The sequence below is a fragment of the Xyrauchen texanus genome, chromosome 25 (genome assembly GCF_025860055.1).
Source record: "Xyrauchen texanus isolate HMW12.3.18 chromosome 25, RBS_HiC_50CHRs, whole genome shotgun sequence".
NCBI classification, from domain to species: Eukaryota; Metazoa; Chordata; class Actinopteri; order Cypriniformes; family Catostomidae; genus Xyrauchen; species Xyrauchen texanus.
This window is the reverse complement of record NC_068300.1, coordinates 32,354,776-32,374,240: the sequence shown is the minus strand read 5'-3', so window position 1 is coordinate 32,374,240 and position 19,465 is coordinate 32,354,776. Positions and strand designations below refer to the sequence as shown.

The 19,465-nt window shown below is 38.9% G+C and overlaps 1 protein-coding gene across 1 annotated transcript; it reads left to right on the top strand.

The window, feature by feature from the left end:
* The first annotated feature begins 4,062 nt into the window (after positions 1–4,062).
* Positions 4,063–12,673, top strand: LOC127619158 (polypeptide N-acetylgalactosaminyltransferase 6-like). Its single transcript, XM_052091943.1, has 10 exons — positions 4,063–5,133; positions 5,753–5,925; positions 6,621–6,770; positions 8,412–8,646; positions 8,772–8,889; positions 11,166–11,366; positions 11,475–11,606; positions 11,695–11,796; positions 11,988–12,158; positions 12,261–12,673. Exons 1-10 carry the CDS (start codon positions 4,658–4,660, stop codon positions 12,372–12,374), a joined length of 1,872 nt encoding a protein of 623 aa, XP_051947903.1. The 5' UTR covers positions 4,063–4,657; the 3' UTR covers positions 12,375–12,673.
* Positions 12,674–19,465: the final 6,792 nt, after the last annotated feature.

The window sequence follows — 19,465 nt, the reverse complement described above, 5'->3', positions numbered from 1 at the left end:
TGCTGTGCTGAATTTTATGTTTGTGCCACTAACATGTTATTTATGCTCTACCTGTACACAGTTCTCACTTGTGTGCTTCAGGGTTGTCATGTGTGTGATTATGGGACGTGTCAAGCACCGCCTTTTTGGGGCGACCGTTCCCTTAACTGGCTTTCAGGACCTCACTGTGAGTGTATCGTGCAATCAGGGAGCTGTCAATGTCTCCCATAGGTGGATCTCGAACATGAGATGATGAAAGAGAACAATATTTCTCTGGATTCCTATATGAATAGTTCCCCGGTTCTCTGAAACATTGAGTGGAGAGATCCACCAAGCTTGCCCCGCTTGCTACACAAGAAGTGAATATACTTACTGAGGAGCAGCAGCGGGTGCAGGTCGTTATATTCTCTTAGGTAAGGGGGTGGGTCCTTACCGAGCATAGGTCACACGCTTCTGTCTGTCTACGGATGCCCTTCCCATAGGTCAGGGGTGGGGAACCCTGATCCTGGAGGGCCACTGTCCTGCAGAGTTTAGCTCCAACCCTAATCAAACACACCTGCCCTTACATTTTTCAAGTAATTAAGACCATGATAAGTGTCCTCAGGTTTGTCTGATTAGGGTTGGAGCTAAACTCTGCAGGACAGTGGCCCTCCAGGAGCAGGGTTCCCCACCCCTGCCATAGGTGGATCTCTCCACTTGATGTTTCAGAGAACCGGGGTTACGTGAGTAACCTAGTGTTTTACAGCATTATAAGCTAATATAAGATGGTTTCTATAATAGTGCATTTAAGACTATAGTTAGCAACTCTCTGTCATTTCGGCTACGTTAACTTTGCTGTCCAATTCAATGCACCACAGTTGTTTTTAATGTTAAACAAATAAAAATATATTCACATTTGGTACTCACACTCTGATTGTTGTCCATCTTCTATGTTGCCAGAGAAAATGCGGGTAACTGGTCCTCTAATTCAGTAGGTGACGTTGTCACTAAAAACGTAAGGTCCTAGAAATGCGGTCCTAGGTCTGCGGTCCTGACAATGCAGCCTCATTGCAGGATCATACTACTCCGCCCTGGCCCAACCCGCAAATACACATACAGGTTCAGGGTGATTTGGACTGAGTCTCAAAGCACATTTAAATAAATCTTATTTATTGTCAAAATACAAAAATACGTTTGGAAATCAAAAGAACTGAGTGAAAATGTTTGCATAACTACTTAAATATAAGATCAGTTTGCAGCGGAAATGGCAGATAATCCCAGATATATATTTTAAACGAGATTCACCTGGCACGACTCCGGCTTCATTGCTGAAGCATAAAGCACTAAAGTTAAGTAGAACCTCGTAGATTCGTCATCTCTGACATTGAAAACTGAGTTTTCAACCCATCGGTTAAGTACGGGTAAGCAAATATTTCATCTGAAAGATACCACTTAACATTCAAAAAATATTAGTTTTAAACTGGGGTTTTTGAACGCACCATACTTTTCTCTAATTTGGTATGTTCTAAGACATTTTAAACTTATTTTCAGGCTTCATGTGTTCAAAGTTAAAGTGTGTTTTTGTTTCTCATTCACTGTATGTGTGTTTGGTCGCTATCAGAGTGGAACAATGACATAAATGAACTGGCAGATCACAGACACGGAAAGAGTGCAATACATCACAACACACAATTTGTAAACGTGTAGCAGTATTTGGAGTTAAAAAAATTATATTTCTTTACATTTGAGAACAAAATATCAAACCAAGTTTAATTTATTGTAAAGAAAGATATCATACAATGAGCACATTTTTCAAGCAAAACATTTGACAAAAGATTAAGTTTTAAACGATAAAACAACAGATATATGGTTAAATTAAGATCAACATTATTTGGAAACTTGATAGATAATCGAGGGACGAGTAAAAGTTTTATTTTTTTACCGGTCCATATTTGAGATTAGACGAATGTTCCGGGTTCGATATATTTTAAAGGGAGAGTTCACCCAAAAATGAAAATTCTTTCGTCATTTACTCACCCTCATGCCATCCCAGATATATGACTGACTTTCTTCTTTTAGAAGAGTTTTTAATATCTGTGGGTCCATACAATGCAATTGAATGGTGACCAGAACTTTGAAGCTGCAAAAAGCACACAAAGGCAGCATAGAAGTACCACATAAGACTCCAGTGGTTTAATCCATGCCTTCAGAAGTGATATGATAGGTGTTGGTGAGAAACGGATCAATATTTAAGTTCTTTTTGTACTATAAATCTTCACTTTTCACATTTTCACATATAGTAAAAAGTTATTACATCTAATTTTTCACAACTCCTGTTGTCTGGAGTTTGTTTGTCTACTGAAATTTCTTGGAAATAAATTTTTTCAATGTTTCTTCAGTGGAATGATCCAAAAATACTTTAAACAACTGTACAACCTATTGAAGAGATTGTACATCTAGAGACTGAGACCCTCACATCCTCGTTGTCATTCCTGTCAAAAATCAAAGATGGCGCTGCTGTGAATAATGTCTATGCATCTGAATGAGCTTAACGTGTATTGAACCTGGAACATTTATTTAAAAAATACTTGGTTACATTATGAGTTTGACTTTTTGGAAAAGAGCCCAACAGAAATTATTCTACAGATCTTTTTCTTGATAAACTGTTGCTAGTAAGATTGTGATTACGAAATGTAAAAAAAACAATTTGTCAACTGAAAAATTCAAATCAACTTAATTAGAAAAACTGAAACTAAACAAAAATAAATTTTCATGGCTCTGAAAAAATACAATAAAAATAATTGTTAAAAATATTTAGATTTCGTATTGTTTCGATAGGTTTTTAAAAATGCAGACCCGCTATCACCTTAACATGAAGGTGCCACTAGGCGGTGATGGCACTAGCAGATGCCTATTTCCCTCATTACATTACAAAGACAGAGCAGGAGGGAATCACTGCAGTACATCATGGAGAGAAGCAAAGCAGGTAGAAAACTAGGGTGACCAGAAATCGGTCCCAGTTTTACGAGGTGTGTCCCGTCATTTCTCTAAAAATGTCCCGGTTTCAGCTGTTAGATTCGTGTTTTTAATTTATTAATATTAAAAATCCTCAACATCCTTCTTGGTATTGTGTCTGGTATCGATTGCAGGGAAGGGAAGATATGTTATTGCATTGCACTTTGATTTGATGATAATTCCATTCTAGTTTTGCAGCAATCTGCTCAGAATTTATCTGGTTACCATGACAACTACTTGTGCACTTGGCGTTCTCTGCTGCTCTGTCATCATCCAACGCAAATTAGAAATGTTTTGCTGTCACTGTAAATGTTCACTTTCCCATGGTCACAGTGTTAAATAAGAGATTGCAGGTCATTATCATACAGCTGTATTTAAAAAATAAAATAGTACAAGCACTTCAATGTGGAATTGTATTTTAAAGGTGCAGTATGTAATATATTTATGGTACTAAAGCATTCAATTATCCATTAGAGATTTAGGAAACATCAAGTTGAAATACTGGTTTCTCCGATAACAATTCTAAAGCCAGTATATTCTACTTGGAAATGTCTGTTCTGGAATTTCTGTTTGTGGTTTGGCCTGTGTGATCCTGCCCACTGCCCATTTCCCAATAGTATTTCGACACCCCGGGTTGCAAGATTTGCAGCAGGAAAACACAGCCATGGAAGCCAGCAATATATCTAGCTAATATTGCCCGAGTTATATATAAAATCCACATGAGCTGGTTTATAATTTAAAAACACTGTAGACCTATACATTAGCTAATCAACTTGCAGTGTAAGGCTCGTCGCTTGCCATTGTCAGTTTGCTCGTTCCTGTTGCGCGTCCTCAACCTGGCAACATGCGTGAGTTTCAAGTCTGGGGAGGAGTGGTCGGGGGAGACATCTCACTCCAATATTTTGAGACTTTCTCATGTCAAATGCAAATACATAATCAAAGTTTTGATTTCTTCTACTGTAATATCAGTAATGTAATTCAGTTGGTTAAAATTATAAGTATTATTTACTATTTGTACATTTGGGTGTCCAGCTATTTTTTTTCTCCCCAATTTGGAATGCCCAATTCCCAATGTGCTCTTAAGTCCTCGTGGTGGCGTAGTGACTCGCCTCAATCTGGGTGGCGGAGGACGAATCTCAGTTGCCTCTGTGTCTGAGACCGCCAACCCGCATCTTATCACGTGGCTTGTTAAGAGCATTATCGCGGAGACATAGCGCATGTGGGGGCTTCATACTATTCTCTGCGGCATCCACGCACAACTCGCCACACACCCCACTGAGAACCGCATTATAGCGACCACGAGGAGGTTACCCCATGTGACTCTAACCTCCCTAGCAACATGGCCAATTTCATTGCTTAGGAGACCTGGCTGGAGTCACTCCGCATGCCCTGAATTTGAACTTGCGACTCCAGGTGTGGTAGTCAGTGTCAATACTCTCCGAGCCAGGTCCCCTGTTTTCACCATTCTATATGTATTACTTAATATCAAAACTAAAACTAAACTAAGAAATAACTAAAAATGAAAACTAAATTGGATTGAAAAATTTAAAACAAATTAACTATTATATGTAAACTATTATAACCTTCATTGCTACAAATGTATGGAGTTATAAGGTCAAGTTACTGTTGAAAATTAAGCATGTGTCTCAGATGACCATTGCTTTTTGTTTTATTTTTTTGTAGGATGCACATAAGAAGTCTTCAATGTGCTCTTCCCATAAAACTGAGCTTCTTGGGACTGTCCCTTTTAATCACCATTCTATGGGTGTTACAGAAGGATCTGGGGATACAGAAATCTGACAATTACTGGTTTCAGGGTCTTTCCCAACAGCCAAGATACAGAGGCAATGTGGGTTGGAATTTCAGCGGCATCAGATATTATCAGGCGTATAACACTGTACAACCCACTCAAGGGTTTTCAGTAGATGTCAGGTGTTCCTTTGGGTTCTACAGCCCAGAGGAGCTTACACCTCTCATTGAGAGACCTCTGGAAGGTCCAGGAAGACCTGGGGCGGATGGAAAGCCCTTCATTACAGGTATGCTGACTCCTGCTGAGCTGCGGGAGAAACAAGAGGGTCTTTTTAAGAATGGCTTCAATCAGTTTGCAAGTGACCGCATCTCCCTCCACCGCAGTCTTGGCGCAGACTCACGCCCCCCAGAGTGAGTATCAAAGTTGATGTAGACGGAGCACAACAGTTCTTGGTGAATCATTTTGTCCTTTTCATTAAGTAGATCAGTGTTTCCCATCGCTGTTCCTAGATTTCCACCAGCAGAACACATTTGAGATGTCTCCCTTAAACCCAAATGGGGGTAAACAATCAAATGATGAGTTGAAACCACTGGGTTAGATTAGAGAGACATTCAAAATGCATACTTTTGGGGGGCCTACAGGAACAGTGTCATAGAGTCACTGAGCTTGTTTACATGCATAATAAGGCAACAACATGTGTTCTTGTAAAAAACGTAGTTTATCAGTGTACGGTCGATAAATCAATTGAGCATAAGCCAATTTTTTGCTCATCATCCCGATATCGCATTGCATGTAAACACCTTTACCAGCTTATCCAATGTACCCAAGTGTTGTTCGCATGTCTCTGTTTTGACCTCAAAAGCAGTGAATAACATCTAATGTAAACACTGTTTTCTTACTATGTCATATTTTTTAAATAAAAGATTTTTGGGAGTTATCTGTGTATTGGTGTGCATGTAAATGCGCTCACTGATGCAAATCCAAATGAATTCTTATTCAGAGATCTAATTCTTCTTTATCTCTGTCAAGATGCATTGACCAAAAGTTCCGCCGTTGTCCGAAGTTGCCCGTTACCAGTGTGATTATTGTATTCCACAATGAGGCATGGTCCGCTCTCCTCCGCACTATTTACAGTGTCTTGCATACCACCCCAGCTGTATTCATTGAAGAAATTATATTGGTGGATGATGCAAGTACTCAAGGTGAGTTGAGACAGCTAATCATTTTATTTTTCAGTTATGTTATATAAATATGGTGAGGCAAGTCATTGCCCCCAGTTCCGCTTGGCTTGCCTTCTTAACCCAATCCAATGAAGAGAAAAGCACTTGCCCACCCTAAACATCAAAATGTCCCCCCAAAGATCGCATCCTAGTTCCGGCCCTGGGGTTAGGGATTCAAACACCTTTCCCCAAGTATTCAAATTTGGCATGGCTTTTACCTCACCGTTTGTGCTATTGATGTAAATAAAACCTGAAATCATACACTTTGTTGAGGACAGGAATGCTTTAACTTATCTAAGAGATGCAACTTGCGATTTTTGTTTTTCTCTTGCAGACTATAAAACGGGCAAAAAAATACCATAGAATATCTAGAATATGATAGAGACTTGGAGGTGCAATATTTTGACTTGAACCAGTAAGCAACAACCGGGCAACCACCTAGCAATGCCTTAGCAACCACCCACATCACCCTAGCAACCACACAGCAGAGTGCTCAAAACCACTCGGAACACCTTAGCAACTGCATAGCAATGCATGCAAACCCTGGCAACCGTCCACAACACCCTAGTAGTACTACTACACTAGCTAACACCACTCACTTTGAAAAATTGTAAATTTTCTAAACTTGTAGTTTTAGGCAGCGTGTTAAATATTTGTATTGGTATTTGTCATTTCAGAGCATCTAAAAGCCCCATTAGAACAGTACATCCAGTCTCTTGAGATTGTACGTGTTGTACGGCAGCGTGAGAGAAAAGGTCTAATCGCTGCCAGGCTTTTGGGTGCACGGGAAGCTAAAGGAGAGGTGCTTGCCTTCCTGGACTCCCACTGTGAGTAGAGACCATCCGTATCTTTATCATGTTTGCAGTGCAACCCATGGCTTTCACTTAAACTGACAACTCAACTTGAGGTTACACTTAAAATTAATCTGACCCAGGTCTTGTGTTTACAAAATACACAAATAAAAATTGTGCCATCATTTATTCTCCTGTATTTTCTCAAACACTCATGACATTCTGTTTAATGTAACACAAAAAGAGATGTTAGGCAGAATATAAGCCTCAGTCACCATTCACTTTCATTGTGTCTTTTATTTTTCTTCCATACAATGAAAGTGATAAAGTGAAAGTCATAAGGATTTGGAAAAACATTAATGTAAGTAAATGATGAGAGTTTCATTTTTGGGTGAACTGTCCTTTTAAAGAGAAAAAGCAAGAGAGAATTGTGAGATTGGCAAAGCCCTAGTCAGCACACATGCATCACCAAAACATCTGTTAAAAAGCGCATTGCCATTCTAATAACTGTGTACAAACATCTAATAAACATGTGGTAACATTTTGCAATAAGGTTATATTAGTTAACATTAGTAAACAACATTAGTTAACTTTGACAGCATTTATTATTCTTGGTTAATGTCAATTTCAAAATTTGTAACAAAGTTGTATATGTAAACATTAGATAATGTACTATTAACTGACTTGAACTAACAATAAATTATAGTACTTAAGATTAAATAAAATTAGCCAAGTTGCTGTAAAACAATTATTGCTAATTGTAAGTTAATTTCCCTCATGCACTCCCAGGTGTCTCACTTTCTTTCTCCTGCAGAACACAAAGAATTATAGAAAATTTCAGCTCTGTATGTCCATACAATGCAAGTGAATGGTGACCAGAACTTACAAGCTCCAAAAAGCACATAAAGGCAGCATTAAAGTAATCCATACTACTCAAGTGGTTAAATCTATCTCTCTAAAGAAGCGATTATAAGTGGATGTGAAAAACTGGTCAATATTTAAGTGTTATAAAACAATATTTAAAGTGTATAAATCTCCACTTTCACTTTCAGAATACCAAAGAATTTGAAAGTGGAAATTTATAGTAAAAAGGACTTCAATATTGACTTGTTTTCTCATCCACACTTATCATATAATTTCTGAAGAGATTGATTTAACCACTTGAGTCGTATGGATTACATTAATGCTGCCTTTATGTGCTTTTGGAGCTTGTAAGTTCTGGTCACAATTCCCTTGCATTGTATGGACCTACAGAGCTGAAATGTTCTTCTAAAATTCTTTGTGTTCTGCAGAAGTAAGTCAGTCATACGCATGAGGGTGAGTTAATGATATGAATTTAAATTTAGTGAAATAACCCTTTAATGAATACAACCTTATTTTAAATTGTTACCAAACATCTTTAAAAAAGCAGATTCTCATACATTCTAAATAATAAACATTGCAAAAACATCTACTGAATGTCTATCTAACAGGGAACATTGTAATGGGGAACATTGCAGATGAGTAATTCCCCCCCCAAAAATCACATCTTTCAGATGAAAACGCACACTGAATAGACAAATAGGCATCTACATATGGGCTTCTAAACTCCTCAACAGAAGTCTAACCCATCAATGTTTCATATTTACACAGCTTAGAGTTGGCAGTGTGATTTTGTGTCTGTGTTTGTTTTCTCAGGTGAGTGTTTCTATGGTTGGTTGGAGCCCCTTTTGGCTCGTTTAGTTGAGGAACCTACCGCACTTGTGAGCCCAAATATTGCTATCATCAACAAGGACAATCTAGAATTTATAAAGCCAGTGTCTTCGGCCCGTACACAAATCCGTGGCAACTTTGACTGGGTCCTGAGGTTTGGCTGGGAGAGCATACCTGAGCAAGAAAGAGTAAAATGCAAAGATGAGACACATCCTGTCAGGTAAATTATCTAAATACAAATTCTACAAACACACACACACAAACACTTTTCTACTCTGTTTGGTTTGAAGTGCATTTACAGGATATTGCTGCCACAAACCACTTAAGTTAAATTCTTTTGTTCAGGACACCAGCTTTTGCTGGTGGGCTTTTTGCCATTAACAAGCAGTTCTTTGAACACATTGGAACCTATGACGACAAGATGGAATTTTGGGGAGGAGAGAACATAGAGATGTCCTTTAGGGTAAGTGCCATAGGTAGCATCTAGGGCTGGGTGATAAAATGATCTCTAATTATTGCGATTAAAAAAAAAAATCCACTAACTATGATTAGTTTTGTGTAATTTTCTATATTTAGCCTGTGTTCTACATCTAGACAATCAGGTGCATGTTGCTAAAACGCAAACAGGTCGGCATTCTCCGAAACTCACTTCATTTATGCCCTGTTCCGCACTGCATGCCTTCCCTCTTTTTAAGGGAGCCACATAGGTTAACAAGATTCCAGAGCGCCTTTAATCCATAATGTTTTTTCCTTCTAAATTTAGCTTTATTAATTAGAATGTTACAAGCCTTTAATAATAAACAGATTTCTGTTCTAATTTTGTGAAATTAATCAGATGTCATCTCGGGCATGGGTGTCAAGGAAAGACAATAAAAGGACTAGTTTGTAGCCTTTTGTCACTTTAATGAAAATATAAAACTGGTCTATTCAGACATTTCAAAATGTTCTCTCAGGGGATACCCCTGAACCCCCATACAGTTTCATTACTCAGTCACAAGGGCTTCTATGACCCCATACTTACTATCTGAATGTAACAAAAGATAAAATAATTTAAATGTAAAAATTAAATACTGTCATTATGCTTCAAAACGAACAATGATCTTTTAACATTCATATCCAACTGCACTCTATTGATAAACTGTAAAATATTTTTATATTTTTGTAGAAGATCCCTCAGATGCCACTGTTTTGTCTGTTTCTGGGCCACAAATGCAGTTTTTTGTATGGACTATTTTGACTGTTTAGGATTTGGAAAGCCAACTTGGAAATAAAAAACAAAAGTGAAATATGAATGTATATTGTGTTAAATATTGATATTGAATGATATGAAAAAGAATATCATGATCCTATTTTTGGCCATATTGCCCAAACCTAGAGGTATCCTTTAAGTAATTAAGCTCTGAAGGTGTTTTTACATTTATGCATTTGGCAGACGCTTTTATCCAAAGCGACTTACAGTGCACTTATTACAGGGACAATCCCCCTGGAGCAACCTGGAGTTAAGTGCCTTACTCAAGGACACAGTGGTGGTGGCTGTGGGGCTCGAACCAGCATCCTTCTGATTATCAGATTACCAGTTATGTGCTTAGACCACTACACCACCACCACTCCCGAAACATTTTTAAAAATGTCCTGTTTCATTGGCATGCCCAAAATTAAAGACTTCTAACTCTACAAAAAATATATATATATAAATAAAAAAAAAAAATTAAAAAAAAGGGGGGTTAAATTGTTTGGTATCATTTTAAAGAGATCTTTTAACTTTTTTTTAATTGATTTAGATTAAATTACGAGACCCATAGCCTAAGAAACTTCAAAAAAAAAAATCCTTACTTTAAGATTTGACACATCTCAGGGTGCGAATAAGGTAGCTCTGAAAAAACTTGTCCCCTATAACTGAGGACAATTTCGTGATGATACAAAAAAGCTATCAAAAGTTATAGCATTACAAAGATTATTTATCCAGGCATACAAACACATCTCCAAGTGTCCAAAAGCCTCTCTAAACAATTAAAACACAATACCTTTACTAAGAACTAATGACTAAAGGTATACTCTGTCCAAAGTATGCGGCATAAGAGGTCTTATTCAGTTCCATTCTGTGTCATTTGAGTCATCATTGAGTCTGTGTCATATACTTGGTGCCATCCCCTGGTGGCAATATGTATTTGGAGTGAACGATCCTCTCTGCCCATATTTGGATGACTTCTACCTTTGGTTGCAGTGATCTGAATCCTAATATGATTGGTTTAGTGTTTCATGATGCTGGACAATGCACTACATAATTTCTGATGAAGTCATCTGATCCAGGAAAGCTAAAGAGTTTTATCATTATTAATAAAATAAATGATCAAAATGGAACACTGTCTTCAAATTTCAAAGCACTTGTTCAGTTTTGGTCATAATGTCTACATGCATTGTAAAGTACAGCTTCTAAGCTTTAAAGCCATACCTATTGTGTTGGTCAAGACTGTAGTTATTCATATTTTGAAAGAAAAATAATAATAATTTCTTAGTGGGCCCAAGCTTAAAGGTTTAAAGCTGCTGTAAGCAATTTCTGTGTAGTTCCATTTGTAATTTGAAATGGATTTATCCAACAGTCATTTTCTGAAATGCAAATGTTTTCCTTGTAGATTCAGTAACTGTTATAGAGTTGGCTAGACTGAAAATGCACAAATAAATACTCTATTAACTTTATTCGAATTCTGGGGGTAGCACTGATTTAATTTTATTTTGCAGGTATGGATGTGTGGGGGTCGCCTGGAGATCATACCCTGTTCTGTTGTTGGCCATATCTTCCGTTCCAAAAGTCCACATTCCTTCCCCAAAGGTTTAGATGTCATCTCAATCAACCAGGTCCGTCTCGCAGAAGTCTGGATGGATGACTACAAGAAGATATTCTACAACAGAAAGAAGCAAGCTGCCTCCATTGCAAAGGAGGTGAAGGAAGTGGATAATGTGTTATGATTTTAATAAACTACAAAATTACACCATCAAATTTATGCAGCTCACATATTTCTCTCTCTTTTTGTGTGCGTTATCTCACAGAAATCATATGGGAGCATTAGTGAGCGCCTGAAGCTCAAAGAGAAGCTGCATTGCAAAAATTTCTCTTGGTATCTTGAAAATGTTTACAAAGAGGCCTTTGTGCCTGATTTGAACCCAGTCCTGTTTGGATCGGTAATGGAGACTGATAATTGAATATTTATTGCAATACTAACTAATTACCAGCAAAATGTATTTACTTTCTGTGGTACTGCATCTGTAGTTGAAGAACATTGCTACAAAAACTTGTATTGATATTGTTGAGAAGAATCCTGGCGGAAAGTCTGTGATTTTATTCATCTGCCACAACATGGGAATAAACCAGGTACTCAATTCCGAAAGTCATCCCTGCTTTGTTTTTATATTGGTCGTGTTCTGTTTTTCCATTAAAAATACTAATGCTCTCAGATACTTATATTTTTTAACTGAAGTGAGTATGTCTGATCTGAAGCAATTAATGATGTGTACACTTTGAAAACACTTCCAAGTTGTAATTTAGATCTATTCTCTTTCTAGTATTTTGAGTACACCTCAAATCAGGAGCTGAGGCATAATGTTGATAAGCAGCTGTGTCTGCATGCAACCATTGAGCCTGCTCCAGTACTAGTGGAGCCGTGCAACTTGAACGGTGCCGGAACCGTACCTGCTCCACAGCAGACATGGAGTTTAATTCTTGTCTCTCAACAGGTATGTTACAGCATCTTGTTATTGGGAGGGCACAAAAATATCTTGTAATATTGCCTTTGTAAAATGTGTCTTACCTTTTCGTATGCGTGTAATTGTTTCCAGATCTATCTTCTCCAAAATGTTTTGTTTAATAAGTGTTTAGCGGTGGATAATGGCAACGTCATCATGAGAAGCTGTGACCCTGTCAGCATGTTTCAGCATTGGGCTTTCACCTGATCAGAAGTCAGATTTACTTGAGGAAAGATTATGTTTGGGAATATTGCATAAATCAGAATTGCTGCCCAGTGCAGGTACACAAATGTTGCTTTACTCTTTTGCACAAATGTAAGTTGTAAGTCTTATTTTGTTTAAAAGTACAGTTAAAATAAAGCAGGCTTAATTGAATGTAGAAATATTAATGTTTGCCAAATAATGCACACTGTCATGAAATGTAAGGCTTTTTTGTATGATCCCAGCATTAAATGTTTTCATAAAGCACACTGCACTTTTTGAACCCTGGACTGTTCATTGAGTGACTGGGGAAATTAATAAAAACAATTGAATTGTATTGAATTAGATCAATGTATTTACTGTAAAAACAAAAGCCATTGAATTTATTAAAGTATTTTTTAAACTCTGGTATCTTGACTGAGAATTTTCATGAAGGATTGAACTCTGAATTTAAACGTAAACCCTTTAGAGAAGGGGTGACAGAAATGGGGCCAGATAAGTTATTCAAAATGTAGGTAGCAAACTTCCCCCTTTAAAAACATATATTAATTTTAAAGGTGCAATATGTAAAAAAAAATTGCCAATGTGTGAACGGCTGGTAACGCAACTTAAAATATTAGCCCTTCTCTGGTGTAGTTCGGTAGCATGTAGCTGTATGTGTGTATCAGCCAACATAGCATAGTGATAAGTAGTTTTAGTCTCAATGTTTGTAGTACAACAATCATAACTGTGTAATTTTTATTATGCTACCTCAAATGTCAACAAGATGTCAGTGAATCACGCACAGCCTCTTTGAATGTTACTTCATTGTTTTGGCCGATGCTTGCTCACTCATGTCCCTATGGAGTGTGTGCAGGAGCACGAGCAACAGGTTGCAGTTCACTTAACGACCACAGGTGTCATTAATAACAAGGGTTTCGGAAAATTTTAATGAAAGATTTCAAATGAAAAAATCCAAATTACTAATTTTCTTTTTAAGCAATGGATTAATTGACATGATTCGTAGCTCGTGGTATGAACTGCACACACTGTTTTTTAAAATAACATTTGTCAATAAAGTCATGAGGCAGTATCTTAGCTTAAATATTTCTGAGCAGCTAGACACTTGCAATTTGCCTACAAACAGGGCGGGACTGGGAAGATTTTCAATAATTTAAATACGTAGATGAATGGTACTAATTGCATTTTTAAAAGGAACTCTCTTAATAATAATTACTACGAGCTCATCTCTAAGTTGGATCAATGGAGTGAGTCAAGTTTACCACAAATTAATGCTGAAAAAAAGAAGGAATTGATTTTAGGTCAACCAGAATCCCTTTAAGCAATTATGCCATGTGGTCAAGTGGTAGATTACTGGTGACTGTTTCAAGTACCTGGTGCCTTGATTGACAGCAAGCTAACGTTTTCTGGAAATTGTAAAAAAAAACAAACCAGAGGTTATTTTTGCTGCAGAAGTTGAGAGGGTTTGCTGTCAGCCAAAGTTTCCTGCAAAAGGTTTAATTTAATTTAAAGTATTCTGGTTTTTAATATAACAGTTTGGTACAGACAGTTAACACTGAAGAATACAATTAAACTGGACAGAATTGTAAAAAAAGCATGGAAAACTGTGGGTGTGAAACAAAGTTCACTAGAAGATATTTACAAAATGGCGGTATACAGGAAGGCCTTGTTAATTACATATGACACAACACACCCTCTCAATGGCAAATTGAAGCTTCTTCCATCAGGATGACGTTATAGGACACAAGGCCATAAAAGCAACCTATAAAAACAATTTGTTGTATATGCAATAGGTCTTAACAAATACATCACTATTATTATTATTTTTATTATTATTGTTATATTAACAATAATAAACTGGTTAAACCATACTGGCTTTAATATACTATTATGCATCATGTTTGAATAAATTTAAGTTATACTGCATGTGTTGTTTTATATATATATACACACACACACACACACACACACACACATATATATATATATATATATATATATATATATATATATACACACACACATATATATATATATACACTATATATACACACACACACATATATATATATACACACACACACACACACACACATATATATATATATACACACACACACATATATACACTATATATATACACACACACACATATATATATACACACACACACACACACACACACACATATATATATATATATATATATACACACACACATATGTACACTATATATATACACACACACACATATATATATATATATATATATATATATATATATATACACTCACCTAAAGGATTATTAGGAACACCACACTAATACTGTGTTTGACCCCTTTCCGCCTTCAGAACTGCCTTAATTCTACGTGGCATTGATTCAACAAGGTGCTGAAAGCATTCTTTAGAAATGTTGGCCCATATTGCTAGGATAGCATCTTGCAGTTGATGGAGATTTGTGGGATGCACATCCAGGGCACGAAGCTCCCGTTCCACCACATCCCAAAGATGCTCTATTGGGTTGAGATCTGGTGACTGTGGGGGCCATTTTAGTACAGTGAACTCATTGTCATGTTCAAGAAACCAATTTGAAATGATTTGAGCTTTGTGACATGGTGCATTATCCATCAGAGGATGGGTACATGGTGGCCATAAAAGGATGGACATGGTCAGAAACAATGCTCAGGTAGGCCGTGGCATTTAAACGATGCCCAATTGGCACTAAGGGGCCTAAAGTGTGCCAAGAAAACATCCCCCACACCATTACACCACCACCACCAGCCTGCACAGTGGTAACAAGGCATGATGGATCCATGTTCTCATTCTGTTTACGCCAAATTCTGACTCTACCATCTGAATGTCTCAACAGAAATCGAGACTCATCAGACCAGGCAACATTTTTACAGTCTTCAACCGTCCAATTTTGGTGAGCTCTTGCAAATTGTAGCCTCTTTTTCCTATTTGTAGTGGAGATGAGTGGTACCGGTGGGGTCTTCTGCTGTTGTAGCCCATCCGCCTCAAGGTTGTGCGTGTTGTGGCTTCACAAATGCTTTGCTGCATACCTCGGTTGTAATGAGTGGTTATTTCAGGCAAAGTTGCTCTTCTATCAGCTTGAATCAGTCGGCCCATTCTCCTCTGACCTCTAGCATCAACAAGGCATTTTCAGCCCACAGGACTGCCGCGATACTGGATGTTTTTCCCTTTTCACACCATTCTTTGTAAACCCTAGAAATGGTTGTGCGTGAAAATCCCAGTAACTGAGCAGATTGTGAAATACTCAGAACGGCCCTTCTGGCACCAACAACCATGCCACGCTCAAAATTGCTTAAATCACCTTTCTTTCCCATGCTGACATTCAGTTTGGAGTTCAGGAGATTGTCTTGACCAGGACCACACCCCTAAATGCATTGAAGCAACTGCCATGTGATTAGTTGATTAGATAATTGCATTAATGAGAAATTGAACAGGTGTTCCTAATAATCCTTTAGGTGAGTGTATATATATATATGCTCCTATGTTTTATTATTTCATGCTATGCATGTAATACTGTATTCATCATACTGTTGCTGGAGTGAAGTATGTGCAATGATTTGTGTGTGACGTGTCAAGTCATTTTTATTTGTATAGTGCTTTTCACAACACAAATCGTTTCAAAGCAGCTTTACAGAAAATTATGCTTTAGCAGAAAATGAAACAGTAATATCTATAAAGTCTTATATGATTGCAAATTGTGTATAAAAATTAAATAATTAAATAATAATTGTATTTAGAACCCCAGTGAGCAGCTGAAGGCGACTGTGGCAAGGAACACAAAACTCCATAAGATGTTGGTTAATGGAGAAAAATAACTTTGGGAGACACCAGGCTCACTGTGGTGGCCAGTTTCCCTCTGGCTAAACGGCATGAATATAATGCCGATATTAGTTATTTGTGTGCAGTGCAAGTCATGGTTTAAAATGATTAAACTAAGTAAGTGTTAAAGTCCAGGGTTTAAAAACAAAAATGTTTTTATGAACTTTAAGATTAATGACTAATGTCTTTGAAGTTCATCCTTGATAAACTGCAGAAGTTCACATTGGTGCATGGCCCTTTGTTAGTTGGCTGATGAAGGCTTTTGTTGTCAATTAATTGATAGTCTATGTATTCCATTTCAAGAGTGTAGTCCATCAATAGACAAAGGTGATGCAGGCAGAGATCAATGAGGTGCATCACAGTTCAACCAGCAGGTCATTTTGATGGGGTCCATCCTAAATCTAAGTTTCAAGCATTGGCATATGAGACTATGAAATTGTGTGTGTGTGTGTGTGTGTGTGTGTACCTATCCTTTGAATATAAACATGAACATGATTTTAATATTGCCTATATGTAATTGCATATACAATTATGAGCCAATACTTTATGTTCACCTGCCTAATATGTTGTCGGTCGTACACGTGCTGCCAAAACATTGCCAACCTGCCGAGGCATGGACTCTACAAAACCCTTGAAGCTGTCCTGTGGTGTCTGACACCAATACATTAGCAGCAGATCCTTCAAGTCCTGTAAGTTGCAAGGTGGAGCCGCTGTGGATCGGACTTGTTGGTCCAGCACATCCCACAGATGCTCAATCGAATTGAGATCTGGGGAATTTGGAGGTCATTGCAACACTCTTCATCATGTTCCTCAAACCATTTCCGAACAAAGTGTGCAGTGTAGCTGGGTGCATTATCCTGCTGAAAGCGGCCACTGCCATCAGGGAATACCATTGCATTGAAGGGGTGTACCTGGACTCCAACGATGTTTAGGTAGGTGGCACATGTCAAATTGACATCCACATGAATGGCCAGACCCAGGTTTTCCAAGCAGAACATTGCCCAGAGTATCGCACTCCCTTATCATCTTCCCACAGTGCATCCTGGTGACCTCACTTCCCCAGGTAAATGGCTCACACATACACAGCTGACCATGTTCGGTAAAATAAAACGGGTCTCATCAGACCAGGTGACCTTCTTCCACTGCTCCAAGGTCCAGTTCTGACACTCGCGTGCCTATTGTAGGCACTTTTGATGGTGGACCGGGGTCATCATGGGCACTGTGTGTGTGTGTGACCCATTCCTCCCATAACCATCATTAAAATCTTCTCTGATTTGTGCCATATTAGACCCTCTATTGGTTCGGACCAGACAGGAAAGCATTTGTTGCCCTCGCACATCGATGAGACCTGTCGCAGGTGTGTTGTTTGTCCCTCCTCAGACCACTAGGTACTCTCGACTGCTGACCGGGAGCACCCCACAAGTCTCGTCGTTTCAGAGATGCTCTGACCCAGCCATCTGGCCATAACAATTTGGCCCTTGTCAAAGTTGCTCAGGACTTTACTCCTGCCCATTTCTCCTGCATTCAACACAATAACTATGAGAACTGATTGTTCGCTTACCATCTAATCTACCCAGACAGTTAGTTAGGAGATGATTAATGTTATTCGCATCACCTGGGAGTGGTCATAATTTTTTTGCTCATTGGTGTATAGATAACATTGAAAATTTCATTTCATTGAAAAATATTTTAGACAGACTACCCTCACTGCGAGGGCATGAGTCTCTGGACGCTCCGCTCAAGGATCACCCTCGTTCTGAGGGACGATCTTGCCTCCCGCGCCCTCCCACCCATCTCTTCTGTGTTAGATCCCGAGGGTTCACACAGGGAGGCACGGTGGGGCCATGAGGTTGAGTTGGATGAAGTTCAGGAAGATTCCGCGTCGGTGCAAGCCCCGCGATCTCCTGATGTAGTATCCGTACCAGTACAGTCTACGCGTGATGAGCTCCGACTCTCTATCTGAGCACATGGCCTTATCACATTGGCAGTTTGGACAATGGGGATGACTCTGTGTCCCATGCAGCATCAAATATGAGCGAGTGGTCCATGGAGGATGTCGCTGTCCCTTCCCCCCAGTGAGGGTGAGGAGCTTGCGTATGCCACTGATAAGAGCTGATTCGCGTCCCCTCGCGGGTTGTTGAGGAACTCAGTTTACAGTGGTCCCCTCCAGTCGGGCCGTAAATATCTCATCTAGATGAGTGGTCCTGCATTCCATCCCCCTTCAAATGAATCACCACGTTCTGATTAGATTGGACAACATGGCAGTGGTAGCTTACATAAATGCCGTGCCTTGCCAGGGTGAATGAAATTTTGGAAGCTACAGCGCTTACCGCGAGACACCTCTATGCGCTAAGTGGTGTGTGTTTACAAATTGTTGCTCTTTATGTGGTGAAGACTCAGTGAACTGCTCCATAGCTGAGATCCTTGCATGCCTCCAAGAGCGACTAGATACGGATCTCACCACATTAACGCTTTGGTAGCAACTATGTCAACATACCACACCCCAGAGGCTGTCTCCTCCATGGGCAGACATGTTCTATTTTTCAGTTCCCCAAGTTAGCCCTGCTACAGTCCCAGCTTGGGACTTTTAAACCTGTGCTGAAGGTGCTCATGAAACTCCCGTTCGAACCATTGGAATTTGTTGAGTTGTGTGTGCTTTCTCTAAAACTGCACTCCTATTGGCCCTGGATTCAATTGAACGGGTGGGTGATATGCAGGCACTGTCGGCTGACGGTTCATGTCTAGAATTTGGACCGGGGCTTTCAAAAGCCACCGTCAAGCCCCAAAAAATGGCTACAGGTACTTAGTTGCTTTCCACTCCCTTTTGGGCCTAGGTAGTCCACCTAGAAGCCTTCGCTTCCCACCGTCTAATTCAGATAAGGAGCACTTAATGCATTTTTTATGCCCTGTGTGGGCATTACACATGTATGGGGAACACACCAGCCAGTTTAGACTGTCAGATCAGGTCTTCGTTTGGATGGAGGATGCACAACAGGCCTTTTTGTCTTCAAGCAAAGGCTCTCTCAGTGGATCGCCCTCACTTAAGAATCACAGGACGTGAGATGCCCTATTGGCGTGAAGGCATCTTCATAGCATCTTCATGGGCATGCACAAACAGTGTATCCCTACAGGATATATGCCTTGTAGCAGGTTGGCCTTCTCAAAACACGTTTGCAAGGTTTTATAACCTAGGCGTGGCGTCCATTGCTTCGAGAGTCCTCTCTGCCTAGAAAGCTTGTTATTTC

Excerpts from the sequence above, each read along its gene's own strand:
- LOC127619158 (XM_052091943.1), top strand. The coding sequence starts at position 4,658 with ATGCACATAAGAAGTCTTCAATGTGCTCTTCCCATAAAACTGAGCTTC. Across the intron at positions 5,134-5,752 it reads GCAGACTCACGCCCCCCAGA|ATGCATTGACCAAAAGTTCC; the intron begins GTGAGTATCAAA and ends ATCTCTGTCAAG. Across the intron at positions 8,890-11,165 it reads ACATAGAGATGTCCTTTAGG|GTATGGATGTGTGGGGGTCG; the intron begins GTAAGTGCCATA and ends TTTATTTTGCAG.